We start from the raw sequence: 26,327 nt of genomic DNA on the forward strand, positions 1-26,327 counted from the left end.
TTTCAATAAGCCCATGTTTTTACTGATTCAATTTTGGAGTTCTTCCACAAGTACATTTTTGTTTGAAGCTTTTTAATCTGCATTTTTTTAAAGTTTGCTTATCCTTGCCCAATGTCTTTGCTTTATTTTTGCTTGCTGTGAGGTAGGAGATGGTATTCTGCCATTGAGAGGTTATTGAAATATCCCATGATGTGCGTTTGCTGATGTCATAGACGTTGAATCGAAACTGTGTTCATTTTTTAATGAAATCATTAAAGCCAGCTTGTGATTGCTACACAGTGGCATTGAATACAAGATGTTTTAAAGCGTCTTCTGTTTATTGTAATGAAATAACATGAAACATTAGCACTTTGAGGAAGGGTTTGCTTCCTCTGTATGAATAACAGGGGAGCTGTTCTCACCAGCATTGAAATGTTTTGTCTAGGATATTGAGGACCATTGTTCTTCTGATTTGCATAATGAGTTCTTTTGTTCCCTTGTTCAAAGTGCTAGAGAGAAATTAATTACCACACAGAAGATGTTTTGATCTAGAAAGCAAGTTTTTTAATGCCTACTAAATTAGGAGCTGCCCATAATCTTATTAAAACTAGCATTACCACTGAAGTACTGGATTTGACTTTTGCTGACATCACAGCAACAAATACTGTAAAGCTAAGAATTATTAAAATGGAATTTTATTTTGGAAATTTTTTTTCATTATTCTTATTTCTTGGGAAGCTCTTCCTCTGATTCCTCCCATCACTGGCTTTCCATTTAAAAATTCTGTTTTTTGTAAAACTGCAGTGTTGAGTTCTGGGAAGCTTTTGCTAGCCGGACTTGGTCTGAGACATGATTTTTATTTTTAAATGTATGAGCACAGTCCTTCCATGGGGTTTACTTGGACGTTACTTTTGCTTTCTGTATGCTTGTGACAACAGTGTGCTAAAGAGGCTGATTATGCAGATACGGTGTTTGAAGTTCCTGTGCTGTTTTTGCTCTTGTCAGTGAGTTCTTACAGCAAAGCAAATGTATACGCTTTAGGTTGAGAAAGGGATTTGCCTCCTTCCTGCCTTCAGAATAATGAATGGTGCCTTTCCACTAACAGTGACTGATCTGTTTCTGTCTGTTATGCAACACCATTAATGGGATTTCAGAGCAGCTAATAAGTAATTGCAATACTAGTTATAACTCAATGCAGTTAGACTCAGTTCTAGTTCCCAGGGACATTGAAGTTTGGAGACATGCAACACGGCCCTGCTTTCTCTTCTTCAGGAGATTTTAAGGTGTTCATGGTCTTCAGCAAGATACTGAAATGTAGTTCGGCACAGCATGTCAGCAGGTAGACTGTCCTTGGCTGGAAACATGGCCCCTGGCCTATCTTCCCGGTTGCTTTTAGGATTTCAGATGATTTGGGGTCTAGCAGTCACACAAAATGTTTTTAGACTTGCCGGTGTATTAGCACGTTCAGATCTTCCTTGTGTAGGATTCAGGGTTACAAAGGCTGTGGGTCTGCAGGTTGTGGCACCTCGAGCCCACCGCCCAGGGGATGGCAGAGCGCGAGAGGCATCAACCTGTTCTATTTGCAGCCCATGGGGAAGGCTGTACTCTACTGACTCAAAACAGTGGTGCAGAGTGCTGGAAAAAACCAACCCACTGCCTGACTTGTGGAGATGAGAGCTGATCTGCAAGTGGTTTAATTCACCCTGAACTATTATAGATCTAGGCAGATCCAATTTCCTGCATTAGCTGGGGAAGGGGAGGTTTACCCTCAGAGCAGGAGTAAGAAGCACCATGTATTCCTAAATCTGTGCTGGGTGCCGTGCTCATGACATTGGACACTTGACCGGAGTGCAAGAAAGTTGTGGCTTTAACTGCTTCTTGTAACACATGGGCAGGGCAGGAGATGGAGAAGTACATCTTGCTCCATCTCTGACATGCAGGTGTTGTCATTAATTGCTTATTGGTCTCAGGAGTTCATGATCTCTGATTTGGGAGCACAAACCCAACTTAGCTGTACTCCTGTTGTGGGTCACTTGACTTCAGTTCATTTGGCTGCAGAGCCAGTATCTGTTCTCTAGCAGAATCTGTTTTGCCGTTTCTCTCTGGCTGACGCAGAGCATTAGAAGGGGCTACAGATATGCACTAGGTCTGTCCTTCAGCTTCACGTGCCTTGGGAACAGGAACGCACAAACGCTTGTTTGTATATACAACAATAAGTTGGGGATAGCCCAGCAGCACCTTTGTCTCCTGATGCTTTTGTGTATGTGTAACCAGATTACACACCTTGTTCGTCTGCTCTTGATTCTCACCCAGCATTTCTCTAATTTAAGACTTAATCCAATTACACAAAGTACTAAAAACCATTGCCTTCTTGCATAGATCATATTGTGTTTTCTATTAATAAATTTCCGCTCTGTATAGAAATGAATAATTTAGTTCAAGATGTTGCTTTAAATCTGATTTAGCCTTGCTTCCCACACAGCCTTCTCCTTCAGCTCTACTATTTCCAAAATAATTTTGCATGGAGAGGGTGTGGTAAGCACTTATCTACCAACTGCATTAAGGTCTGTGGTACTGTAATGGGAAGAGTTACCAGATGGTGATGTTTTACAGTCTTACAATATTTTTTCTTAGCTTATAGGCATAGTGGTGGTGTTTTAGTAATGTGTAGAAATTTGAGGGCAGCTGTTGCAAAGAGCAAGACAATGGATTCTCTACTTTAATCTCTCTATGGTTAATAGCTATGATAGGTTGCCTGAGGAGCATGCTGCAATTGTTTTCCACCTTTGCCAAGACTGGCAAAGATGACATAAAGTAAATAACAGCTGTAGCTACAGTATCGCTGAAAAAAGGGAGAATCTGACCTGAGTAATCCGCGTCTCCTCCACCTCATAGCAAAGCGACAGTGGCAGTTTTCTTTGCCTTAGGTGAACCAGGACCTGAGTGTCCTTAAGCTGAATGTTTTTTTGGATGTTTCTAGCCCTCTACTAGTACAGACATTCAACAAGCTTGAGCAGAATCTGAGCAACAGACACCTTGCTGCTCTGTGTTCTGCCAGATTTGAATTTAAAAAAAAAATAAATTGAAGGAATTTCACAGATGTCGTCTTTATTGGTGGTCTCCAAATTAAATCGATTCTCAGTTTTTCCAGGGAATTAATTCTGAACTTTGAGCAGCTTCACATTGGTAGTAGAACTCATCTGGTAATACCAAAAAAGAAGTTTAATAAGTTAGTTGTGAAAAGCACTGGTAATATGAATTCTCATCATGAATCATTCCCACTGTGAAACAAATGGTTTACTTCAGACTTTAATAACTTTTAAAACTTAAGCTCTGGATCACACTCTGACCTGGAGTTGAGGGAATGTGGCTGGAATTTGGACTGCTGCAGTCCAGCACCCAGGTACCCCTGTTTACTGCCTGGGTGTCTCTGGAGCTCAAGGCATTAACACCTCTGGAGCTGCTGTTGGATGCCTCGTTCCCTCACTCAGAAATATTTTTAATATGGCAAGTTTTCTGTGGCACTTGTCGGTGGTGCTGTCATTGCTTCCCTTTCTGGCCAAAGACAGAGGATGGCAGTCAGAGATGGTTCCCCAGTTGAACATTTTGCCACCTGGGCATGCGCCCACTTCTTCCCCTAATCAGTTCCACAGTAAATTTAGACTTTGGCAGTTATAGTTGGGTGTGTGTTTTCCTCTGCAGTTTAAGAATCATTCAGAGATGTTAAGGCCAAATAGGATAATGTCCCAGTCTACTCTGACTTTCTGCAAATCCCCAGCAAGGAATACCTCCCAGCAGTTCCTGCTTGTGTTTAATCTCAAATGTTTTAAAGCTGCTGTTGGGTTGTGCCTTGTGGTGTCTGAGCCTTTATGGTTCATATGCATCTCATTTTCTGAAGTGTAGGGCTCTTTGACTAAAAGCAGTGATTCTCAGGAGCTGGGATCATAGGGCATATAGCAAAAATCACAGGACTTTTAGAGATGCTCAGCAGCATTGGTGGCCTCTCTCTGGCTCCTATCTATTCTTCTGCCCAACCCCTACCTGAGAGTATATCTTAACAGTATAGCTAAGGCAAGTCAGTGCCTCTGCCACCCTGTGTGCACTCGCAGTGCTTACCTTCTATCCAAATGACAGATCCTATGGCTGCAAGGTCAGTTGCTTTGGTTTCCCGATGTAGTGGGACAGCGAACCCAGCCCTGCACTCCCATTTACGGGTTTCCATGAGACCATCAGCTCACTGGACAGGGGGCAGGGCAGAGAGACAAGAGAAGCACTCTTTTTGATAGCACTTCATCATCAAGTCAGCCAATCTGTAACAAGAAGTTACAGGCAAAATCTCAGTTTTGTTTTGCTTCTGCCACTGGTTCTTATATTCTTCTCTGAGATCACAGAAGAGAGTTGAGGTCCCTCTTGGCAGACACTGACAGTAGAACACTAATACCTAGATACAGTGTACAGGAAGAAGAGCGTAGATGCAGGTGGTGGTAGAGGATGCAGGTGGATGTTAAAGGAAGCTTGTTGATCTGATTTGGCTCTAACTAATGTCAGTGAATAACTTATATTCCCCTTAGACTGAAATCCCAGGCCTAAATAAGAAATTTATGTTTTGTCTGTAATTGTGTGAGTGCCCAAGATGGTGATCAGAAAAGCTACAAGGCTAGGAGACAGGACAAGGGTAGGAAGCTTCAGCTGCCCTGTGTCAGTTAGACAGATGTGGCTGTGGGACGTGACACCAATACTCCATTTTAGCCGCAAACTTCTATGGAGCAACAAGTTAGGGAGCCCCAGGGAGGAGAAACCATCCCTGATGTGATTCTGAGTAGGACAAAGAAACCTGTTCAAAAAAGTGTCTTCAGAGAACTGCTCTGTGATGGCAAGCATAATGTGCTCCAGGTCGACATCACTGGGAAAAAGGAAAAAAAAAAAAAAAACATAGAAAACTTCACTGTTTTTGCACTCAAAGTTCAAAACAAGACCTGCACAGAAATGGAGAGCCTTATTGAAAATAAGCTAAGCAGAGAGAGCAAATGCCCACAATCTGTCACAGCAGACATGAGAAATGGTGCAGGGAAGCCAGCATGACTAAACAGAAGGGCATGGAGGCTATTGAAAACAAAAAAGCATTTTTCAAAAAGCTGGAGAAAATGGAAAAGGTTATAAACTCTAGCAGATTAAATATATGAACAGAACAAAGCAGGCAAAAGGGGATTTTGAGAGATGACTTGCAAAGGGGGAAAAAGATAATAGTCCTGTTTCAAACCTATCAGAAATGGAGCCATGTGAGAGAGTTTGGAGAGTTCTAAGGCTGCTCAGGCTCTGAAAGGAGTGCTCAGGGAAGATCTAGCCATAGCAGAAAAACTAAATTTAATTTTTTCTGCACTCAGGCTTGCCACAGAGCAGCTCACAGAGGTTACCATGCCAAAATGCTCTTTGTGGGGAGTCAGCAGAGACCCTGCCTCAAACCGCAGTGCCTATTGTAGAGGCTGTAAAAAAGCTAAAATACATGCTTTTATAGCAAGTTGCCAGGACTGGATGTATCAACCTAGGAGTTTTATATGAGTTTAAGGATGAAATAGTTGAGTTTTTAAGTGAGGGGTTATGCTCCTCTGTTGAAGCTGCCAGACAAACTGGTAAAACTGGCAAGGAGTATAGTGGATGAATTACACAGATAAATATTGGGAAAGGGTCAAGGTGGTTTTTGTAAGGAGGAGCCCTGCTCTGCAGAGCTGTTGGAATTCTTTGAAGGAGTCAGTAACCATATGAATAAATGCAATTCAGTTGATGCAGCCTACTTGGATTTCCAAAAGACAAGACCCCTTACCAAAAGGCGTCCTAAGATATATGCCTTAAGGGACTTAGGTTGCCATGCAGTCAGAGGAGAGGTCCTTTCATGGATGAAATATTGATTAAAAAAGAAAAAAAACCCAGCAATTATTTTCACAGTTGTTTGAGATTACTAGAGGAGCATCTGAGAGGTCTGTGTTGGGACCTGTGCTGCTTAAATCTACTCTTAAATGATCTGGCAAAAGTGATTGAAGGTGCAATGGCAAACTTTATCTGCCTTTGGGTAAACATAAAGTATGATGCACATTGAGTAAAACCATCCTACAGTGGAATATTAAAAGGGCAGGCTCAGAGCTGATGATAACCCAGAGGCATAAGATCTTAACATTGCAAGAGATGAGTGAAAATGTCAGCTTGGGGCTCATGGCTTTCAACAAAGCAAATCAATTCTTCTTTATCAAGAACAGAGAACAAAGCAACCTCATTGTGCTACCGTGTAAATCCACAGCACGCCCACGTGTGTTTGACGTACTGGCAGCCCCCTGGTCTCAGAAAGGACAGAGCACAACGCGGCAGTTTTGGAGAACAGCAGTATGGTCAGAAAAAAGCTATTGTACCAGGACTGGCCAGATAGTCCAGAGCACATCAGCCCAGAAAGGGGCACATGAAGGGGAATCGCAACAAGCTGTTAGGTCATCACTGCTGTGGGTTATGGAAATGGGATCAGTTGTTCTCCATCTTCCAAACCAAGGACTGGGGGATCTCATGCAAAACCAGCAGATACAAGGTAGGTAATGAAGTGGTTCTTCACCCCACACGTTGTTAAGCTTTGGCTTTTCTGGTCACAGGGTGAGGCGGGTACCAAAGGCACAGGTAGCAGGGGATGACTGCCCAGTTCTCAGAAGAGAAAGTCAAAGTGAAGACCACACCTCCAGTTCAGGAAGTCTCTTTTGACCTACAGATTGTTGGAGGTTGGGAGAACTACGGGAATGTGCTACAAGATGCAAGTGTTTGAGAAGTATCACTACATGCTTCCCGTATTTTATTTTTCCACAAGCACACGCTCTTAAAGTCAGACTAGGAGGCTGGCTGGACCTTTGGTCTGACAGCTACAGCTGGTCTCCGTACCTCCGGATCCTCCCCCATCATTGCTCTTCTTATCCATGCCCCGAGGGAACTGCTAGTTTTTGAAGCGATGGTTCCCAGCTTATTTGAGTTGATCCATAGTAGCTGCCTGCACAGGACTTGTGTCTCTGCTCTGTCTCTTCCCCAGCAGCATGCTGCTGTTCGGCATGTGTGCATCACAAGCTTTGTGCCTACGGCCAGGGAGAGCAGGCTGCCAAGAGTGAGGCTGTCTCTGCTGTTGAGTTCCCATTTACAGCAGGTTGTCTGCAGCTGCTGTTTATTTTTTACCTACTGTACAAATAAGGGCAGAAGATAAAATCTCTTCAGAGAAACCTCTGATAAAGTTTCCAGTCCCTAGGTGAAAATTAAATTTTATCAAGCTTTTCAAAACACCACTGCAGATCACCATCTTCTCTCGCATTCATCTCCCTTATTTTGCAGACTGCAGATTTGTTAAAGCCTGGCTGTCTTCTGGCCACATCTTTTCCACCTGCCTTCTCCTGTCACTGCTTCCCTGCACTGTGGGCCAGATCAGTGTTCAGACCATAGCTGGAGTTAGACAGCTGCGAGGTAACAATCCTTGAATCTCCATTCAGGCTACACTGCTGCAATGTGTCAAAGCTGACCTGAACAGCCACCAGAAACAAAGCATGCCAGTGTCTGAGAAGTGGAGATGACAAGTGTCAGATCCTTTCCAACACTACATTTCTACATAAGCAATGGGCAAATACCAGGAGAGAATATGCAGAATTGTGGGTGGGCAGCAGTTATGGAGGCAGTGTGACACGGGCAGGACATCTCGCTGGGTGGCTGCAGGGAACGCGTATCTACAAGACGGACATGAAGAAAGCATGTTTGGCAAGGGCAGAGGGTGCAGCCTGCGAAGCTGCTGTTCTCTCGCTGAGTACTCTGGTACCCAGTGTAACTTGGTTATTCTGCTACATGTTTGCAAGATTAATAAACCAGTAATGATGTAATGAAATAATAACTTTTTTTGGCCAATTCAAGGTAGCAGTTGTATCTTATTAAGTGTGGAGGCTGTCATTGCCTTCTTAAGCATGATACCTAAGCTCTGTATTAAGCATCTGCCTCATGCTGTCCTTTGGCTTTGATATGTGGGAGAGCTGTTTTGGAGAAAAGCAGATGACAGGGAAGTCGTGTGTGCTGTAATTGTGTGACAACTGAACATGTTTTTGTCCTTTGCAATCACAGGTCGAGATGAAAGCCCTAAAGCTACAGGGCAAAGTTTCAAGGAAAAAATGGACATAGAAGTACTTGCAAGGAAGCTAGGGGTAAAACTCAGTCTTATCTCTCCAGGTAATCTTGAAAAGGAGATCAGCACTATGTTGCAATGTGCTAAAAAAGTGAATGTAGAAACCCTTATCTCGAATGTAGTGTCTGCTACTTGCTTTGAGAGCTTGGAAAAAGCTTAAAAAAGTAAAAGGCTTTAACCAGAGGAAGCAGAGGAAGGAAGCTGCTTTCCCGGAGGAGGATTTCCACCTTGCCTGGGAACTAGCAAGAGAAAAAAGAAATAACGTTAAGCACTCCCAGTCTAAGGCTTTGTCACTATACAGGGCAGAGTAAGAAGTTTACAGATTTAGCATCTTAAATTTTTTAAAGTGCTGCTCGCTGAGATTTGTTAAAGATGGGATTTCTCAAGTTTCTTCCATCTTCAGTGGATGTTCCCTGTATTTGAATCACTAATGTGATTGAAGGAGTAGCAAGATGAGTACCCTTCAGATTGGGCTGGTGCCTGGTGGTGACATGAAAAACCTCTTCTTGACGAACGATCTCATTTCCCCAAATCGCAGTTTACAGAATCTGCAAAGTGGGAGAGCAAGGATTGATTTTTAGCTCAAGGAAACTCTTTTCCTTCCCTACTAGAGAGCTAAGACCCAAGCTCAACTTGGGAAAAAAAAAAATGCAGGTTCTTGCAATACGAAGCACATTGAGTTTCTTGAACAAAAGCTCTTGAAGAGAGGTGGGTGTTCCTGTTTCCAGTACCTTGTCTGGTACATAGTGGAAGCACGTGTGACCTTAGCAGTAAGTTTGAAGGTAATTCCAGAAAAGACACTGTATTGCCTACTTCTTTTAATGTCATCAGCTCTTTTGTTGATTTCTGTGCTTTTCTCACAGATGGCTCAGTTTGGGTTTTGTGCTTCTGTTTGATAGTCAACCGTTTGCTGCTGTTTGTAAAACCCTCCCTAGTCCTCTGGAAGTGCCATTTCTTGAGACGTGAGTTAGATTAACTGGCCTCATGCTCAGGGCAGGGTTATTTCTTCTACCACCCCATGCACTCCCCTTGGGATCTGAGCCAGAACCAGCATTTGCCAGACCTCCGTGAGCTTCTTAACTCATTGACCGGGCAGAAATCTAACAAAGTAAGATTTAAAAAAAAATAAAAGGCAGCTGGATAGTTTCCGTCCAGGTCAGTAAGTTAAAGCTGCTTACAGAAGAGACCAACAACTGCCAGCGCTGGCAGAGGGACCTGCTTTTAATGGCAGTCAGCCACTTGGCTCAGATGCGTAGGGAAGTGCATCTGGGGGTTGCAAGCTCCGGCTGCTTTGCACTCGCTGGACTCTTCCATGAGTTTGCTGCGCTTCTCTGTTTCAGCTGCGTGCGCTGCCAGTCGCCACCCTCAGCCTCATCCAAAAGTTGTCAGTTTTGTTAAAGGACCCGTTAACACCTGCGAACTTGGAGAACACTAAAATGAGGGCCACTGCTATGGCTGCACAACATGTCCTTCGATTTCTGTAGATGGGAGAAAGGACTTACAGATGACATTGTGTACCCAGCCATACAGCCATCTCCACAGCTTTTCCAAAGTCCATAGTTATCTCAGATCAGTGTTTGTCTAAATGTGTTTGCAGCTATTTTAGTTAAACTCAGACAACTTTGTGGGCACTTCTGTGTTTGTCATCGTGAGGTTGTGGCTTCTGTTTCTGCACTGGACAAGTATTGGAGAGGTACCCAGAGGCCTCATGGTCCTCTTGCTGTCCTATGCAAGGCGCAGTGCAAAAAGCCCTCAATATTTTCCTTGGAAAAAAGCACATAGTTTTGCTGGCAATCAATCATGAAACAAGTCATGAAATGGCTCCACTGATACCCATCTGGAAACCAGCATAATCTCCTCTATCTGTGCCAGCTGCTGGAGGAGCCTAAGGGTGTTTTACTGTCACATTACCAAACCTGGTAGCAGGGGAAAAAAAGTGTTCGATTAAGGCACAGCACTCAGCCCTCCCTGGCGTGACAGGTCAGGGTTTGTGGGCCAAGCTGCAGCGAACATGAATGCAGCAGTGTGGTCAAGATCTGATGGGCTCTTGGCCAAGGTGGGTCTGCAGTAGACAGGCAGCCCCGGAGAGCAGGTACGTGTGGATCTGTATCTTTCATTTTTAATGCTGTTGAAGGGAAAAGCTGTCACCCGCTCCCCTTTGGATTGGTACAACCTCCCAGGCAGCCAGTGATTGGATCTGCAGAGCTTGGGTCTGTTTGCTGTCCCAGCCATCTGCCTGCTCTGTGTTGTCATGCTGTTTCCAAAACGCTCTGGTACATGGTCCCCAGGGGCTGGGGCTGCTGCCAACCTCTCGGACATTGCTGTGTCCCCTCACATCAGCTTGCCTGCAGACAGGATGTTCCCAGGGGTGTGGGTTGAAGGGAGAGGGATGCCCTGAAAAGAGACTTGTGGGCTGGTGGGTTGAAGGGAGAGGGATGCCAGCTGGGGAGCGAGGGCTTGGCTGTGGGAGTGGAGCGGCATTCGGGGTGTCACGAACCCCTAGAGACAGATGGGCACATGACACCTGGCTTCTGCTACGGGGCAGCAACATTACTAACGGCCACTGAAATTCTGCTACGGTGCAGCAACGTCACTAATGGCCACTGAAATGAGATTTTGGTCACAGGAAGTCACAGCCCCAAACCCTTCACACATCTGTACAAAAACAACTTGCTTTTGGCAGTGGTTGGAGAGAGAGATTTGACAAGGTTGCAGATTGCAACAGCTGTGGATAAGAGAGCAAAGTTAAAAGTGTGGATAAGAGAGCAAAGTTAAAAGTGTGGATGAGGCCCTTGCTGCTGGCCTTCAGTTAGAGTTCCCTGTAGCACAGGCAGCACACGTAACACTAAGGCTCCTTCTTCTTTCTCTGCAGGAACATGATATTGAGACAGCTTTCGGAGTGGTCCATGTCACCATGCGGGGCACACCCAAGGGGAACAGACCTGTCATCCTCACATACCATGACATTGGCCTCAACCGTAAGCCCTTGCATTCCCAGGACCCTGAAAAAGTGGTTGTTCATGGTATTTGATTTTGAGTGTGGGAACCAGCGGGATGGGACAGGTCATTCCAGGGTAAAAAGATAAAGGTCTGCAGGAGAGAGAGCATATGGCACACCCTTGTCCATTCCAACAGCCCCTGAAAGGTAGGGCCAAGGTGGAAATAGGTCCACCCACCACAGCGTAGTGCTCTAGCTGACTTGTTGCACTGTGTGATAGAGCTGCCACAAGGCATCCATTCCCTGGATGCTGGGCAGGTGAGCAAGTCCCTTCCACAAGGCTGCAGAAGTAGTGTAATATTTGTAGCAGGCTGTTGCTCTTCCCACATGTCTTCCCACCCAACGTGTACTGCTGTGTTCACACAGGTGCTCCTCAGTATGTACTGTGAGTACCCAAGTGCTGCAAGGCCCTATTTTCCTGGGCATGCATGCTGGGGTGTCATTTGTCTGCCTGCCCTCCAGCTGTGGCAGTTACTTTGCTAGGACTCACTGCCGCGTTGCAGTCAGAGGAGCACAACAGCGTGCATCACCCAGCGTCCGCTGCCCCACAGACTCAACAGGGGGGGTGGGCTCATGCAGGTGTGTGCCATGGTGTTTGGAGGGTGGATCACAATAAAACTTTAGGAAATGTCTCATTTCTTTTTTTTTATTGCTGTAGACAAATCCTGTTTTAACGCATTCTTTAACTTTGAAGACATGCAAGAGATCACTCAGCATTTTGCCGTGTGCCATGTGGATGCACCAGGCCAGCAGGAAGGAGCCCCCCCATTCCCATCTGGGTAAGAGCTCTGCAGAGGCCCTTGTTCCAGATGTGGTCTGGACTGCAGTCCGGACTGAGGTAGCGCCCAGTTTAAGCCACCTGGGACTGCCAGGCTGAGTGTAGTGGGAGGCAGCTTTCAGGAGCAGAGGAAATGGGAAGATGAGGAGGCTTCCCAAGCAGCATTCAGGGAGCTCCCCTAGTTCTGAGGCATGGGTAAAGCCCTCGCTAGTGGTGAGTGCTGGTACCAGTTTTCTGACTTGAGCATGAGCCCAGCACACTGCAGTCTAGCTGGCATTCCTTGCTCCATCTGTCCATCCTCTCACAAAAGTCTGACTGCCCAAAAAAACATAGCTCTGTGTTAGTCTTGCTCTGAGGGATGGAATCCATGCAGTTGGCTGGAATATACAGTATCATTGCAAAATGATCACCTATGCACATGCCTGTCAGATGTTCCTTGTCTCCCCTACCTTGGTTAGAACTGGAAGGTAGCCTCTGCTGAGCTGTGTTTGGAGGTGCTTTCATTTCAGTCTCTCTTGGTTTTCAGGTACCAGTATCCCAGTATGGATGAACTGGCTGAAATGCTGCCTGCTGTTTTGACACACCTGAAGTAAGTCTCTGAAAGGAAACGGGGTGAGCCAGCTGGATACAGCCATTCCAGCACCTACCTCTGTCTCTGCTTGCAACATCTGATATGCTCACTGAGTTGTCCCAAGAGGCCTGAGCATCTCCTAACCTGTGTAATCCTGTTTGGTTCTTATGCTGGGAACATTGTCTGCCACATGAGACAATTTATGGCCGCTGCATCATTGCTGGATTGTTTTGAAAATGAACCATAAGTGAACAGCTGGATGCAGAGAGGGGAAAGGCTTTGCCTCTAGGGATGCTTCAGCTGTGAGCTTAAGTTAGCCTTGCTGATTGTGAAATGCCTGTATTTCAGCCTGAAAAGCTTCATTGGGATTGGACTGGGAGCTGGCGCTTATGTCCTCAGCAGGTGTGCGGTAAGTATCTCTTCATTTCCTTGTGACTTATATGAGCTGTGGTCTTCCACTCATCAAACAGACCATTTGTGAGACACCAGCAAAGTAGCAGTAATTACAGTAGGCCTACAGGGAGCCATATGAGAGCTACTTCTCATCCAGATGGTTAAATTGGAGCAACCAAGGCTACTCTGAAGCTATGCCAGACGTGGAAAGATTGTAATGTGATGTCTTTGAGTCAGGAGAGCCCATCCTGGCAGCTAGGAATATCCAGCCTTGTGTCTTCACAAAGACTGGCTGCATTACTGGATGCTGTTTCCAGTGTTTGCGACACCATGCAGTTGATTCGGTAATGTGCTGTGAACCAGCGCTGATGAGGAATGTGCTTTTTCACTGGAAGGAAGTAGATTTTGCACTCCACCCTTTGACAAGAGAGTGCTAGCTTTATCTTGGTACTTACTTCTACATTTCTCTCTAGTGGAGTGTTTATAAGCATGAGAAATCAGTGGACATAGTTTAGCTGCAGCCCAGGAATTTGCCTGAGTCTTTCAGAGACAGTGTTAAAAAAACCCAAACCACCAGAAATCTGACATCCTCAGAAAGTTTGCTTCAAGTTGTTGAGTGCAGAGAGTTGCCGATGATTTAGGCCACTTATTGCTTCTTAAAGCCACTTCACCATGCACCTGCCCCTCCTACAAAAAGTTCTCTGCTTCCCATTTCCTCCAGTCAGGGTTGAGCCTGGGGCAGTGTGAGGCACTGGTTTTTGCTCTGTTCCTTGCCTTTTGTATCTTATGTAGTTTTCAGTCTTGAAAATAAGCCTTTGACCTCAGCTCAGTGAAGTGCCAGAAAGCCCTTGCCACGCTACATGGATTGCAGTTTCCTGCTGACGACAGAGTTGTTTCCTTCTGCTTAACCAGTGCTAATCTATACAAAGGAGCAGAAGAGCTGCCGTAAAATTTCAGCTGTGGAGTGAGCCTAGAGCTCGAAGTTCTCTGATTGTGTTAGATTGCTGGGTTTGTGTTTGCAAGTGGTTCTTAAAGTATTTTGTATGCGTGCTCCCCACACACACACCCCCCAAGGTAAACTGCAGGGTGCTGAGGATGCCACCCCCAGGGGAAGGGGGGGCTGGGGGGGCAGTGGGGGTGCCCTCTGATGAGCTGGGTGCCACTGCAGCTGGAGCTTCCCAGGCTGCAGGTGCTTGCGGGGCCTCAGCACCAACTCCCATAGCATTTGCCAAATCTTGCCATTTTGCCACATCTTCACTGGGAGACTGCATCTTCCTTGTGGAGTGGAAGGGAGGTGCTCTCTGGGCACAGGAGTTTGTCCAGGTCCTTCCTGGAGGTGCCACATTGGAGCAGAGAGAGTCACTGCTCATGGCCCTGTAATACATGGGAGCCTGAGCAGCACCTGTGGCTGCACCAGATGCATGGGTCACCAGAAGACACGGCTGAGGCCTGCTCAGGCTGCAGGTGCTGTGTGAGCAGTCAGTCCCTCAGTGCCAACAACTGAATTGAGTAAAGTCTGGCTGGGAGCCAGCTTTGGGCCAGGGTCTGAAAAGGCCACTGGCTCCCCACTTAGTCTTCATTTTACTCTGTCTTCCTTTTGCAAGAGGCTTTCCAGCTGCTGCGCCTGCCATTGACCAACGCGTGGGCTGAATGATCCTTCTGAGTGTGCCTGTGCTCTCTCTCCCCACAGCTCAGCCACCCCGACCTGGTGGAGGGACTCGTTCTTATTAATGTTGATCCATGTGCAAAGGGCTGGATTGACTGGGCAGCATCCAAGGTGAGATTCTCCGTCCCCTGCACATCTCCTCTCCACAGTGCTTAATGAACAGTGTGTAGAGTAAGAAGAAAAAGGACGCAGTACAGGAATTTGTCAGTTTATGGCAAAAACTGTACAATCTCATTTCTGTCCCTGATGCGTTCTCAGTTCTGGGTGTAGTACAGCCTCCACTGTAGGAGCAGGGGTGGGTGTGATCATATGTGACTGAGAAATCCTGGTAAACTGCTTGGATATGAGTGGTTGTTGAGCACTCAGCTTTCCTCTGATTGAGTACTCATGCTCGCAGGCTTCATTTGGCTGAGACTGAATGGATCTTTTAATTATTCTGTTATTCTGGCCACTTGCCAGTTATTCAGGGTTCCAGGTTTCTGGAGAGCTGTGTGTTTTGTGTGCTCAGGCTTCTTTGGAGCCTTACATGCCCATCCCAAGCTTCAGGCATTTGTTTCTTATATCACTTGAATAGTTTCTTTGTTATTTTCTTTACTCTGAGGAGCTGCTTTGAAATTTGTAATGAAACTGTATTTTCCGGTTAATCTTCCTCCTCCTCATTCACGGTCACTCTTCAGTTTTCAGGCTGGACAACCAACATAGTGGATATTGTCTTGGCGCATCATTTTGGCCATGTAAGTACCCAGCAGGTGTTAATGTTGCCCGTGCAACTGTACGTGAAGCTGTATCTTCTGTATGTACCTGCTCTGAAATAGCTCTGGTCCATCAAATAAGGGTTGCCACAGATAGTACTATCTTCTCTATGTGGCAAGATCGCATCAGGGCTTTGCACACTACGGGGAGCATGCATATCCTCATGCTTGCCCTAACTGTCTCCAGACTCCGGACATGTTAAGGAAGTAGCGTCACACACACTAGTGCTAGAACTCCTGTCTTTGTGGTGCCCAGGCAACTGCCTGCAGAAATAAGTGGCAGCTGATTCTCTGTAGCCAGCATGGAAGCATTTGGGCTGTGGGTAGAGCACAGATCAGCTGGGTGTTGACAGTGGGATATTGTATGTGTCCAGATGTTGAACTGCTGCATTCTGCTCTTCCTCTTCCCCTTCAGTTTCAGCAGAGGCAAACCAGCCCCTCCTAAAAACTTTGGATACAGCAATGCCTTCTGTTTGGGATTTGCTGGCTCCCAAACAGCAAACTTACTGGGCAACTGAAAGGGTCTGTGCCTCACACACTATATATGACATAGAGCAGATAGTCCCTGACCTGAAGCCCTCCTGCAACAACACACATCAGCCCAGGAAGGAGTCAACGTAGCTTCCTCCTGCCTAGAACACATGCTGTTCGTGCCCTGCTTTCAAGCCCGTTCATTATATGTAGTGCTTCCGTGCATTGCCTTTTCTCTTCTGTCTCTCTCATTGGAATGCAGTTTCTTCATAGAACTGGGTGTTGGGATTAAGTTTTCCTTTGGTCCCAGTCTTGGGGCTTACCTATAAAGCTTTGGTTCTTTAACATTAAGCATAAGCGGAAGACCTTCCTAAACTAGAGTAATCTGTATCCATATAAGCATTGCTGAGGCTCGGGAGCTAACTTATCCCATCTCAGGGTACCTTTGTACTCCTGCAGCAGCATATGCACTGCCATTTTTAAAACTGTAGTCATATTACCAAAGTATGGCACTGAACAGTCATGTCACAGAAACACTTAATGTAGCCTAGGTACTAATGCGGTCTGGAGTCGCTTGCCCCCTGTGTTACTGTTCACAGGAGAACGATGTGTATGGAGGCAGTTAAATGTCTCAGTATTTTTATGAGTATCATTTCTTTACTTGTGAAAAAGTTGATGTTCCCTGTCTTCCAATTCTTCTGCTTTTGTACAGGAGGAACTGCAGGCAAATCTAGATTTGATCCAAACGTACAGGCTTCATATTGCACAGGACATTAACCAAGATAACCTTCAGCTGTTCCTCACCTCTTACAACAGGTACAGGACACCTTTTTGCTTGCTGGGTTGCTCCCATAGTTTCCATGCTCAGTAGATTTGCTGCCGTATGTATTATTCTGCTGGATATTATGTCATATGAACCTTTGTCCTAAGCCTAGTCTTCAGCCATTATCCCGAGTCAAGCTCAGCCTCATGCCTGGATGACCCTTTCACACCTCAGTACATCATCTCTCTAGGTACACAGCAAGCTTCCCATGAGAGCATGGATCCTGTTTTCTGGCAGTTACTGCTGGGGCTCCTGCTCATGACACAAGGAGTGATAACCTGTTGCCTGGGTGCTGGAGGCAGCGCTCCTGGTTGGATTTTGTATGCTCCCGCGATAACCAGTTTCCTCTGCTGATTTGATGGAGAATTGTTCTGTTTTGTCTTTCAGTCGTAGAGACCTGGAAATTGAGAGACCAGTTCTTGGCATCAATGAAAATACTGCAAAAACACTCAAGTAAGTTGCTCTGAATCAGCCTGTATCAGTTAGTTACTGTGCAGTCCCTTCAGCAGAAAAGCTGTTGCTGCTTCTCAGCAAGAACCCCAGAAGCCCAAGTGCTGGGAAGACTGTTCAGACTGTCCCAGGCTTTGGTGCAGTGCTGTCAGCTAGAGTGGGGCAGAGAGGTGTATGGAAACCCTTTCATTAAGAACACACTGAGATTCTCCAGAAGGCAGGGTCAGAGGAATAAGTGTATCCACCCAGCAGTTACTGTACTTGCTAGGCTGTTAGTTTGATTGTTTTACATGAAAAATTAGGGAGACAGGCTTTTGTTTGCTGCCACTGACTGCCTTCCCCCACCTTGCCAAAAAAAGTTGCCTGCACAGTTCTCCCAGAGACGACAGTGGTTCTGAATGGAGAGAATGCAGTGGTGTTTTCCCACCTTCATATTGACTCTCATCTGGGAGGGGATAATCTGTGCAGGGTACAGCTGAGAAGGGACAGACACTGGAGAACTAGTGATAATCCACACAGGGGAGGTATAAATAAATTTTCAGATTCCAAGCAAGAAAGCAAAAGGGGCAGATTATGTCTGATCTGTAGAGCACATGAAGACTATGAATTGCAGTGCTGAGGGAGGATGCCTGGGCTGGGCTAGAGACTGCTGCCCAGGCTCTGGTCTTCTCTCCTTGGAGGTTGTATGGACGACTTCTGCTCCTGCCAGTCCCAGGAATGTTTTAGGCATCCACAGCCAAACCCTCTAGATCTTGGCCAACCTAAAAGAAGTGGATTTCCTTGCTTGGTCTCCAGGCAAAGCCAGTCATGCTGCTCCCTGTCATGGAGGCAGCTGTAAGTCACAGAGCACTGTCTGTCCATTCAAGTGACTCACAGGGATCTGCAGACCCTTAAAATATTCCTTGTGGAAGTGTGGATCTCTGTGCCGCTAGACTTGCATATAGATCCTCTCTCTCCTTAGAGGTGGTACTCCACTGGCTCTGAGGTCTGTGGCTCACAGCCTCTCTAGTCTAATTTTTGTCATCTAGTCAACACACCAAAGTGGGGCCTCTAGCCACCCCTTTCCGAACTTGATCTGTAAATGAATAGTGTAAATTCACAGCCACCTGGTCAGTGACCTCCTGTGTATGTTTTATACATTGAACTTTAATTGTTCTTCTAGAAGTACAATGCATATAAAAATGGATATGAAGGCACAGATTTGCCAACAGAGGCTTTGATATCATGACATTTTTCAATATATTCTCTGACATCTTTTGTGTTTCTTTCTAAAATCCAAACCAAAATACAGCGCTGAGCACTAGCCAGCCTCAGAAGCATTAAACTCTGTGGGATGTGGTTATTCTTAAATTCCTCACAGACGTTCATTTCAGAGCGCATGCTCCCTTTTGCAGCCTGAGATGGTGTTTCTCCCAGCCCTAGGCACATCTTTTAACATGCGTGAACAGTAGTGGTAGTTGGTGCGTATGGAGGGGATAGTATGGGGGTGTGTGCAAGCTCTGGAGGATGTTTTGGTGCAAGAAAATGCCATGATGTGGTTGCAGGTAGGGATTTTGCTGAGTGTTGTTAACCTTTCATGAGGCTGTTGGTTCACAGAGCTCAACCTTCTCAGAAATTCCTTAGATGCACTGTGAGTAACGTCTCTCTCTTTTGGGTTTTGACCAGGTGCCCTGCCTTGCTAGTGGTTGGTGACAACTCACCTGCCGTGGAAGCAGTGGTACGTATATGTGAACTCTTTCCTTTCGTGACATTAGCCTCACAAATCACCTAGCAAACCTGCCTCACCCAGCAGTGCTTTCACCTTGCACGGAACTAGTCACAGAAAGTGGCTCTTTGTCCCAAGCTCTTTTCTAGCCCCCAGCTACTGAGACCTGTCAGCTGCTAGTGGGAGAGCTTAGTGGCCCTGCAGGGCAGCTCTAAGGTGAGGATGGCAGGATCCGAATAAGAGTCCTTGTGTCCAAGCATCTTGCTTAACAAGTAGTGCAGAGGACCCCCTTCAGGAACTTGCATCTTTCCCCGAGCTCTGCCAGGCTGCTGCCTGGAGTTCAGTTCAAGTTGTGAATTACTGTTCTGTTGCTGTTGTATTGATGCTTGTATTGGGGTTTAAAAATAAGCAGAACTCCAGTTCCTGTGGTGGGGAGTCACATAGAGCTCTGCAAAAGCACTGTATCTTAGGGAAGGCAACACTTAGAAGCATCTCCTTCCTGTTGTTCTCTGCAGACACCTATAACCCACTTCCCTCCCAGCACAGTTATAAATGGGACATGGCACAGTGCAGCAACATTGCGGTGGATGTTGCTCCTCCCCTTCAGCTAGTGATTGTGGGGAGACCAGGAGTTTGTGAACAAAAGAAGTTGTCTCAAGAAACCGTGGAAGAGTGTAGGAGTCTCTTAAAGCAGTAGCTTGGACCCAGGAGCTGTGCATGGAGAACTGCTACAGGTCTTTTTCTGGTCATGGCCTGTTGCCTTCTCATCAGTCTGTTTGGTCTGGAAGTTTTGAGACATTCTCCAAGTCTTGACCTTACTAGGATAATATTCCTGAGGATTCTCATTGGTTCCCAGCCACAGCTGGGGGACGGGATAGGGTCTTCTGGATCTTGGCTTGCCTATCTGGTTGCCCAGGTTCCCAGCTCATAATAAATCTCCCCTGCTGGGGTTGCGTTTCCTATAGGGCCCCCACCTATTGCCTTTTTGCAGCAGTCTTACAGAGAAGAGGTGGCTGTGGCCTCCTGTCTGGCCAGGGGATTGAGTCATCTCTCTCCGTGCTGCACTGCACAGAAGTCTCCTTCCCTCCCAGTCTTGCTGTCAGAGCCCAGAAGGTGCTCCAGGGTTTCACAGTGCGTTCCCAAAGCCAGGGGAAGATTTCCCTTGAAGTCACGGCCCCATCTCTCAGAACAGTGACATTCTGTCACCACAAGGTCCCCTTGGATGGGAACACCTGCCTTTCCTCTCTGCATCTTTCATTCATTGTTCTCTTCCTACATGCTCTCTGCTTTCTTGCTCAGTACTTCTTGGCCCCAGAGAAGCTCCCTTTGCTGAAGGCAGCCACTGCCTCTGGTGCAGCTGCCCCGCATTTTACATCCGACTCTTCAAGTTTTCTGTGTGATACCATGTTCCTCTTTTCTCCTTTTATTTTAGGTTGAATGCAATTCACGTCTTGACCCAACCAAAACTACCCTTCTGAAGGTGAGTGCCACTCCAGAATCATTCCAGCCTGCAAAAAGGCATTATTTTTGCTGAGGCCAGCTCCACTTAGGCTTTTGCCTTCCATACATTTAGCTTTAAGAACTTTTTGGACAGTCATTCAGGTCTGTGTTCTCTCTTGCGTGGAGCCTGACTTGGGAGACAAGAGTTTGGTGGGGGTCCCTGAATCCCTGCTTTATGGCCAATTCTCTGCTATCTTCAGCTGGCAGGGAAGACCTGCTGAGAGTTAGCAGAGGTGTCCAGCCTCCACCCTGCTCTCTGCCAGCAACAACATCACTTTTTCTAGCTTTATACCAGTCCTTCCGATCCTCACTTATGGCTCTGCAGTGTGCCAGACAGCTGCTGTATAGACATGTAAAGTGACAGGTTTGGGAAGAGTGGCAGGAGGAGCCAGGGCAGTGGGAGGGTTACTCCTGGGCTGAGAGGTATGGCCTGAGATCCCTTGGTAATGCAGCCTCCAAGGTGCTGGGTTTCTTCAGCAACAGATTCCCGGTATCATCAGGCCTTGCTTCGGATTTAGAGACAAGATGGTGAAAGTGTGCCTCATGTAGCAGTGCAGCCTGGTGCCGTCAGCCCTGGTGGGGTGGGCAGTGCTGGCATGGTTCTGGGGTTGTCCTCCCCGGGGTGGGAAGGGTGGTTCAACCTCCCTTTTGTTTCCTGTTGCAGATGGCCGACTGCGGGGGCCTGCCCCAGGTGGTTCAGGTGAGAAAGGCCTCTCGACTGTTCCGTGGCATTTGAGTTGTACAGGGCCCCTTGCTCTGCTTGCGCTAAAACCGCACTTTCTGTTTCCACAGCCTGGCAAGCTGACTGAAGCCTTCAAGTACTTTGTGCAGGGAATGGGCTACAGTAAGTGGCAAACAAATTTTTCTGTTTTGGAGCAGGGTTGTTGTGAAGGGAACTCAGCCTTTCTGGTCCATCTGAGCCCATTGGCATCTGTGTCCCCACCCGTGAGTTAGTGTGGTTGCCAGGAGATCCATCCACGCTGGAAAATCAACTAGTGTGCTAACAAGCCTTAACAAACCAGGGTTGTTCCCTGACCTGTGTTTAATCCGCACTGCAGCTGGAGTGGTGATCCCTTTTTGGTTGCTGGTGTTGGTAAAACCTTGTAAGTCCGTCTTTGTGCCAGTCCAGAAAAGCGTGCTCCCAAGAACGGTAAATATTCTGAGGTCTTCCGTGCATACCTTCTCCAGAGGGGAAGGAGTTAGCAGTACAGCCTCGTGATTGTGATGGGTACATGGGAGCTCTTCCCTTTCCCCTCAAACATACCTATTGCTTTCAGACTCTCACCAGGGGTAAGCGGTATCTCAGAATGAAACCCTCTAATGGCAGAACAGAGAGCTGGGTGACTTCTGAGACACCCGGGGAGCCCAGAGGGAGCTGTGCTTCGATCCAGTGCATGCCCTGCCCTGTGGTTTCCTCCTTGTGCTTGGAGACAGAAGACATTGTGTTCTGAGTGTGTCAGGCTGACAGCTGGTCAGCTCCCCTGCCCTCGGTACTCCAGAGACTGGGGGACTTCAGGAGAAGAGCTTCTCAGGGCACGAAAGCAACTCTGTCTCCATTGCAGGCACCTTGGCACAGCTCTCTTGCCTGCCAGGGGCCAGGGCTAGGAGTTCCCTTCTGTGGATGATGAACCTTTAAAAGCTGGAATTACGGGAGGGGTTGGCAGCACGGCCACCACGGCAGCTGTGACACTCCCAATGGTCTCCACATGGCCAGTTCTTTGCCAACCCATGGGCGTCAGGGCTCAGAAGAAGCTGTCCCTTTCCTTAGAGCTATGTGCAGTTGACATGAATGTAGGAGGATAATCGTGTTCTCCAAGGCTGGCTGGAAGAGCCTGGTCCTGCAGAGGAGGGTGCCGTGTGGGAAGACTCCCTCAGCCTCACAGCCTGAGAGCGTTTCAATGTTCACATCTCTTGTGTTGCTGGTGTTAGTGAAGTCAGCAAGTGCTGTCATTGGAGCAAGGACTTCAGCAGCACTTTGGGAGTGAAATCTCCTGCAAATAGGATACGCAGCACTGGGGGAGGATGGGGTAATTCTGCTTCAAGGATTAGTAGCTAGTCCCAGAAGGGTTTTCCCAACTTTGGTGGGCAAGACTGTGTTGGCACTGCTGAGCTTGGCCAGCAAGGCCAAGGCCTCTCTCAGGGAGAACAAGAGAGAAGCAAATCAGCAGCTTGCCATTTATAGAAATGCACAAGCCAGTTCCTCAACAGCTATTCTTGTTCCTTCTGCACATTGGCTGAAACAGTTGGACCTGCCTGTGCTGACACTACAGGTGGAAGGTAATGCCTTGCAGGAGGCTTGTAGCAGAAATCTGATGCTCTCAACTCAAGGACAGACATGAATTTCTGTTCCGTATCTGGAGTTACGGAGTATACCCCAGTTTCCCTGCCATAGGAAAATGACATCTCTGTTGAGCAGTTGTGGTGTGTACAGTGGGGAGGCAGGGTCACCAGGTACATTGCAATTTCCAGCTAAAGGCGTCGAAGAGATCCGGCCCTGCTGGATTTTTGAGTCAGCTTGGCATCTCCCTGAGATGCTCATTAGCAGCTGTTTTCACAAATACTGGGAGCTTTCAGCGCAACGTGTGAGCTGGGAGTGGAAGGCAAAGTAGCTGGGGATCCCAGGAGCAGTGCAGCTGCTAGTCGCACACCGCAACTAATTGGCTCTTTCCTGTATTCATCCCTTTCCTTGTCTCGTGTTGTTTCCAGTCCCTTATGTGCAGCTCAGCCACCTAAGCACTGAGTCAGGTACCTTGAACTGTGCATCCGCCTCGGCCCAAGTCTGTGTACTGAGTTGAATGAGTCTTCGGGTGCATTGCTCTGTCTCGGCATGTCCTGCTGGCCTGCTGCGAGCTAGGCTGATCCATAGTACAACACGTATGCTGCGGTTTTTCACCTTTCATTTGTATGTTGTTGATTGTTGCATGACTTCAGCTCTGTGGTTTCTAGAGTGATGAGACTGACTTTCAAAAGGTCATCTGTACAACAGCTGCCTTGGTTTGCACAGACGCTCACCATGACTGCACTTGCAAATGATCAGTTACACTTCTGGCATTTGCTCACCTTGGACCTTTTGAAATTGGGCCTTAAACATCTCGCTTTAGACGTGCAAAGACTTAATTTTGGCAGCGAAGAGTGAGTTTTCTTCCTGAGGGTATAGCTCTTTTTGTGCTTACCCAGTGACACATATCTGAGTGACTGTGATATTTGCTCTAGGAACTTTCTCCTTTTCTAAGTCCCCCACTTGTTCTTTCTTGCAGTGCCAGCAGCTAGTATGACCAGGCTGATGCGCTCCCGTACTCACTCCTCCTCTAGCGTGGGCTCTGGGGAGAGTGTCCGCAGCCGGTCTCATACCAGCAACCATGGTGAAGGAAGTGCTGGAACCCCAGAAGGAACTGACCTCCAGGATGCACCTCAAACCATGGAAGTATCCTGTTAGGCAGGAGCCCCTCTTCTGGATTCAGACAACTCCACTCACCCCCGGTGAACCCACTCAGAATCTAGCATTTCATCCAACATGGCATTAACTGTTCCCTCTAACTTGTGCATGCCCATCTGAGCTGCCACCTCCTTGGTAGTCTGTACTTGGCATTTCTTTGGTCCTTTCTGTATGCCCTTGGCATCAGAGCCTCTTTAAAACTCGTTAACATTCCGCGGTCTTAGTAAGTCACGTTACTGTACATGCTGATACCATCTCCTGTCTGTGCTGTATATCAATCCAGATGACAGCCGTTGTCTCCCCTGTTCATTTAAATATAATTTCTGTGGCTTTGTGAGGTTTAGAATTGCTTTCTAGTTGTGCTTCTGCTAAAGGACCCTTGTGGTGCAGTTGCTATGGCATCTGTGGGACATGGGAAAGCAAGATGATGATGTGAACCTCCAGGCGCTGGAGCAGGCGATGCTCTTGCGCAGAGCTGTGCCTGGAGTGCAGAACCTACCAGAAAGTCTTGGTGTACCCAGGACTCTTGGCATGCCAGGCAGCCGTGGGGAAAACAAATGGTCAGAAATACTGTCTTGGTCTCATCTCTGTATGTGTGTTAAGAAGGAGCAGAGTGATTTCTTACCTGAGCCTCCTGAAAGGGCAAAGCAATTAACAAGTAAACTTACACTAACTGAGGTGCACTATTAACCGAGTACAAGGGATTAAACTACAGCAGCCCTGGCTTCCAGACCGCCTCTGCTGACCCTCTGCCTCTCCGGCGCAAGGGCCAGATGCAGTTAACACCTAGTCACTATTCTACCCTGGCACAGGTGCGTCTTCAATATCAAGTAGTTGTGAAACGGGCAGCGGTGCCCCTTGCTGGGTGGAGATGCAGAAATCTCCTGCACTGCCGGCTCTGCTTCCCGCTGCTGCCAGCCTCGGGCAGGGTGTCTGCACAGGGAATTAACTGAGGCTCAGGAAATACCAGTGAATGTAAATGACTGCCAGCAGACACGCATTCGTGTGAGTCAGGTCGGAAGTGTCAGCAGTGAATGCCTCCGTGCAGGTACTATTTACTGTCTTCATGGAATTCACAGTTCTGCTGCCTTTTTACATCTGACCAGGTCACAGAGGGCGGGAGGCAAATGCCTGCTGCATGCCAGGGTCTAGCTGTTAGTGGGAGAAAAGGGATGAGTGGTCAGGCTACTACAGGTCTCGACAGATGAGCAAAACATCCTTTTCTTAACTAACTGTTGAGCAGTCCTGACTCATTGGGAGCCAGCTCCTCCAAGGGTCACGCTCATGTTCTGCTCCATTTCAGGTAGGGAATGGGACTGGGAGGCTCTGCCTGAGGGGGACTTTGTACCAGTTATTAAATAAAGCTATAACTGAGTTTCATTGTTACCCTGTGTGCTCGTGCTGTTTCTCTTGGCACCGCCCAGCATCCCTGCCGGTTTTGTCAGTTTTGGTGTGCCTACTGTGAGAGGCAAACTCCCGTGGAAGGGGTAGCACTGGCCACCTCTTGCGAGAGGCGGCCGTGCGGGAGCGGTGTGGTCGGGTGGCCCCGCGTCCCCTGGAAGAGGCTGCCTAAAGGCGCTGGAGAGCTGGCTTCTGCGAGAATGCGAAAAGAAACTTCCAGCTTTGACGGAGCGGAGACTAAATGACAGGTTTGCTGCAACAGAGGCACGTTGCCAAGAATTGCCTCCAAACAAAGGTGAGCGCTAGGAGCCGCCTTCCCCGGTGAACAGTGCTCTGCACCAGCGCGTTTTACAGGTATAACACAAAGTTAACCCGTAAACCCCGTCACAAGGCACTTGTCACGACACGAAAAGGCAGAGGGCAGTTTGGAAGGCAGTGCGAGGTCTTAAAGGTCTTTTCCAACCTAAACAATTCTATGATTCTATGATTCTGGTCGCACGTCTGCCCCCTGCGCAGCAGCCAGGTGCAGGTGGAGCAACGTGCAGCAGCCGGTCATTTAACACGACCGTTTCTTCACCTTCTGCTTTTCAGATCCAGCTTTTGCTCTCAAGTTTCAGACGTCTGTCATCTTCACTTTCACAGAAAGCTAGCTGGGACTGAAGAGGGGTTAAACTCTAGGGCGCAGATTAGTCCCGGTCTTGCTGTCATGCCCGTGGGGTGGACTCCTGCAGCCTCGTGCTTTGACTTTCTGACGACCTTTGCGGGAAGTGAGACAAAGTGTTTTCATGAATCTCAAACTGAATGAAAGGTGAGAAATGGGAAAAATTGGCCAGTTGTATTAATCAGCAAGTAGTGAAGGGACAAAGTGATTAAATGAACAGAAAAATAAGTTTGAGTCTATAGAAGACAGGAGACTATCAAAGAGACTAGGCCACCAGCCACCACGTGACGTTCGTTGCTGCTAAATGCAAGTGCTGGATGCAAAGCAACGTACGCAAGAGAAGAGCTGATGTATGTGCAGCACTGCGATTTAATGCCAGCTAACTACACTGAGAAATGATTCTTCCTCGAGTTCCCTTATGAAAATACAGCAACAGACCAAAAGAAAGGCAAGCACAGTATTAAAATGACAATGAAATGGGGTAGAGGAAATAATACCGCAGCAGGGGTTGGTGCGAGCTCACTGGGTACTGTTTACGGTCATGCGGAGCAGGAGAGCTCA

At 47.3% G+C, this 26,327-nt stretch overlaps 1 protein-coding gene across 2 annotated transcripts in view; it reads left to right on the plus strand.

Moving 5' to 3' along the window:
- Positions 1-25,043, plus strand: part of NDRG3 (NDRG family member 3) — a 68,913-nt gene extending 43,870 nt beyond the window's left edge. The window contains exons 4-17 of one of the 2 annotated variants that reach the window (XM_059827327.1): positions 11,034-11,139; positions 11,818-11,938; positions 12,464-12,526; positions 12,857-12,917; positions 14,592-14,678; positions 15,245-15,301; positions 16,503-16,606; positions 17,001-17,066; positions 18,729-18,780; positions 20,201-20,248; positions 20,933-20,968; positions 21,061-21,112; positions 22,975-23,013; positions 23,526-25,043. In XM_059827327.1, coding sequence (XP_059683310.1) covers positions 11,034-11,139; positions 11,818-11,938; positions 12,464-12,526; positions 12,857-12,917; positions 14,592-14,678; positions 15,245-15,301; positions 16,503-16,606; positions 17,001-17,066; positions 18,729-18,780; positions 20,201-20,248; positions 20,933-20,968; positions 21,061-21,112; positions 22,975-23,013; positions 23,526-23,704 — 1,071 coding nt within the window. In that variant the 3' untranslated portion in view covers positions 23,705-25,043. The remainder of the gene's footprint in view (positions 1-11,033; positions 11,140-11,817; positions 11,939-12,463; positions 12,527-12,856; positions 12,918-14,591; positions 14,679-15,244; positions 15,302-16,502; positions 16,607-17,000; positions 17,067-18,728; positions 18,781-20,200; positions 20,249-20,932; positions 20,969-21,060; positions 21,113-22,974; positions 23,014-23,525) is intronic. The other variant, XM_059827328.1, reaches the window with a different exon arrangement.
- Positions 25,044-26,327: the final 1,284 nt, after the last annotated feature.

The sequence above is a fragment of the Gavia stellata genome, chromosome 20 (assembly GCF_030936135.1).
Source record: "Gavia stellata isolate bGavSte3 chromosome 20, bGavSte3.hap2, whole genome shotgun sequence".
NCBI classification, from domain to species: Eukaryota; Metazoa; Chordata; class Aves; order Gaviiformes; family Gaviidae; genus Gavia; species Gavia stellata.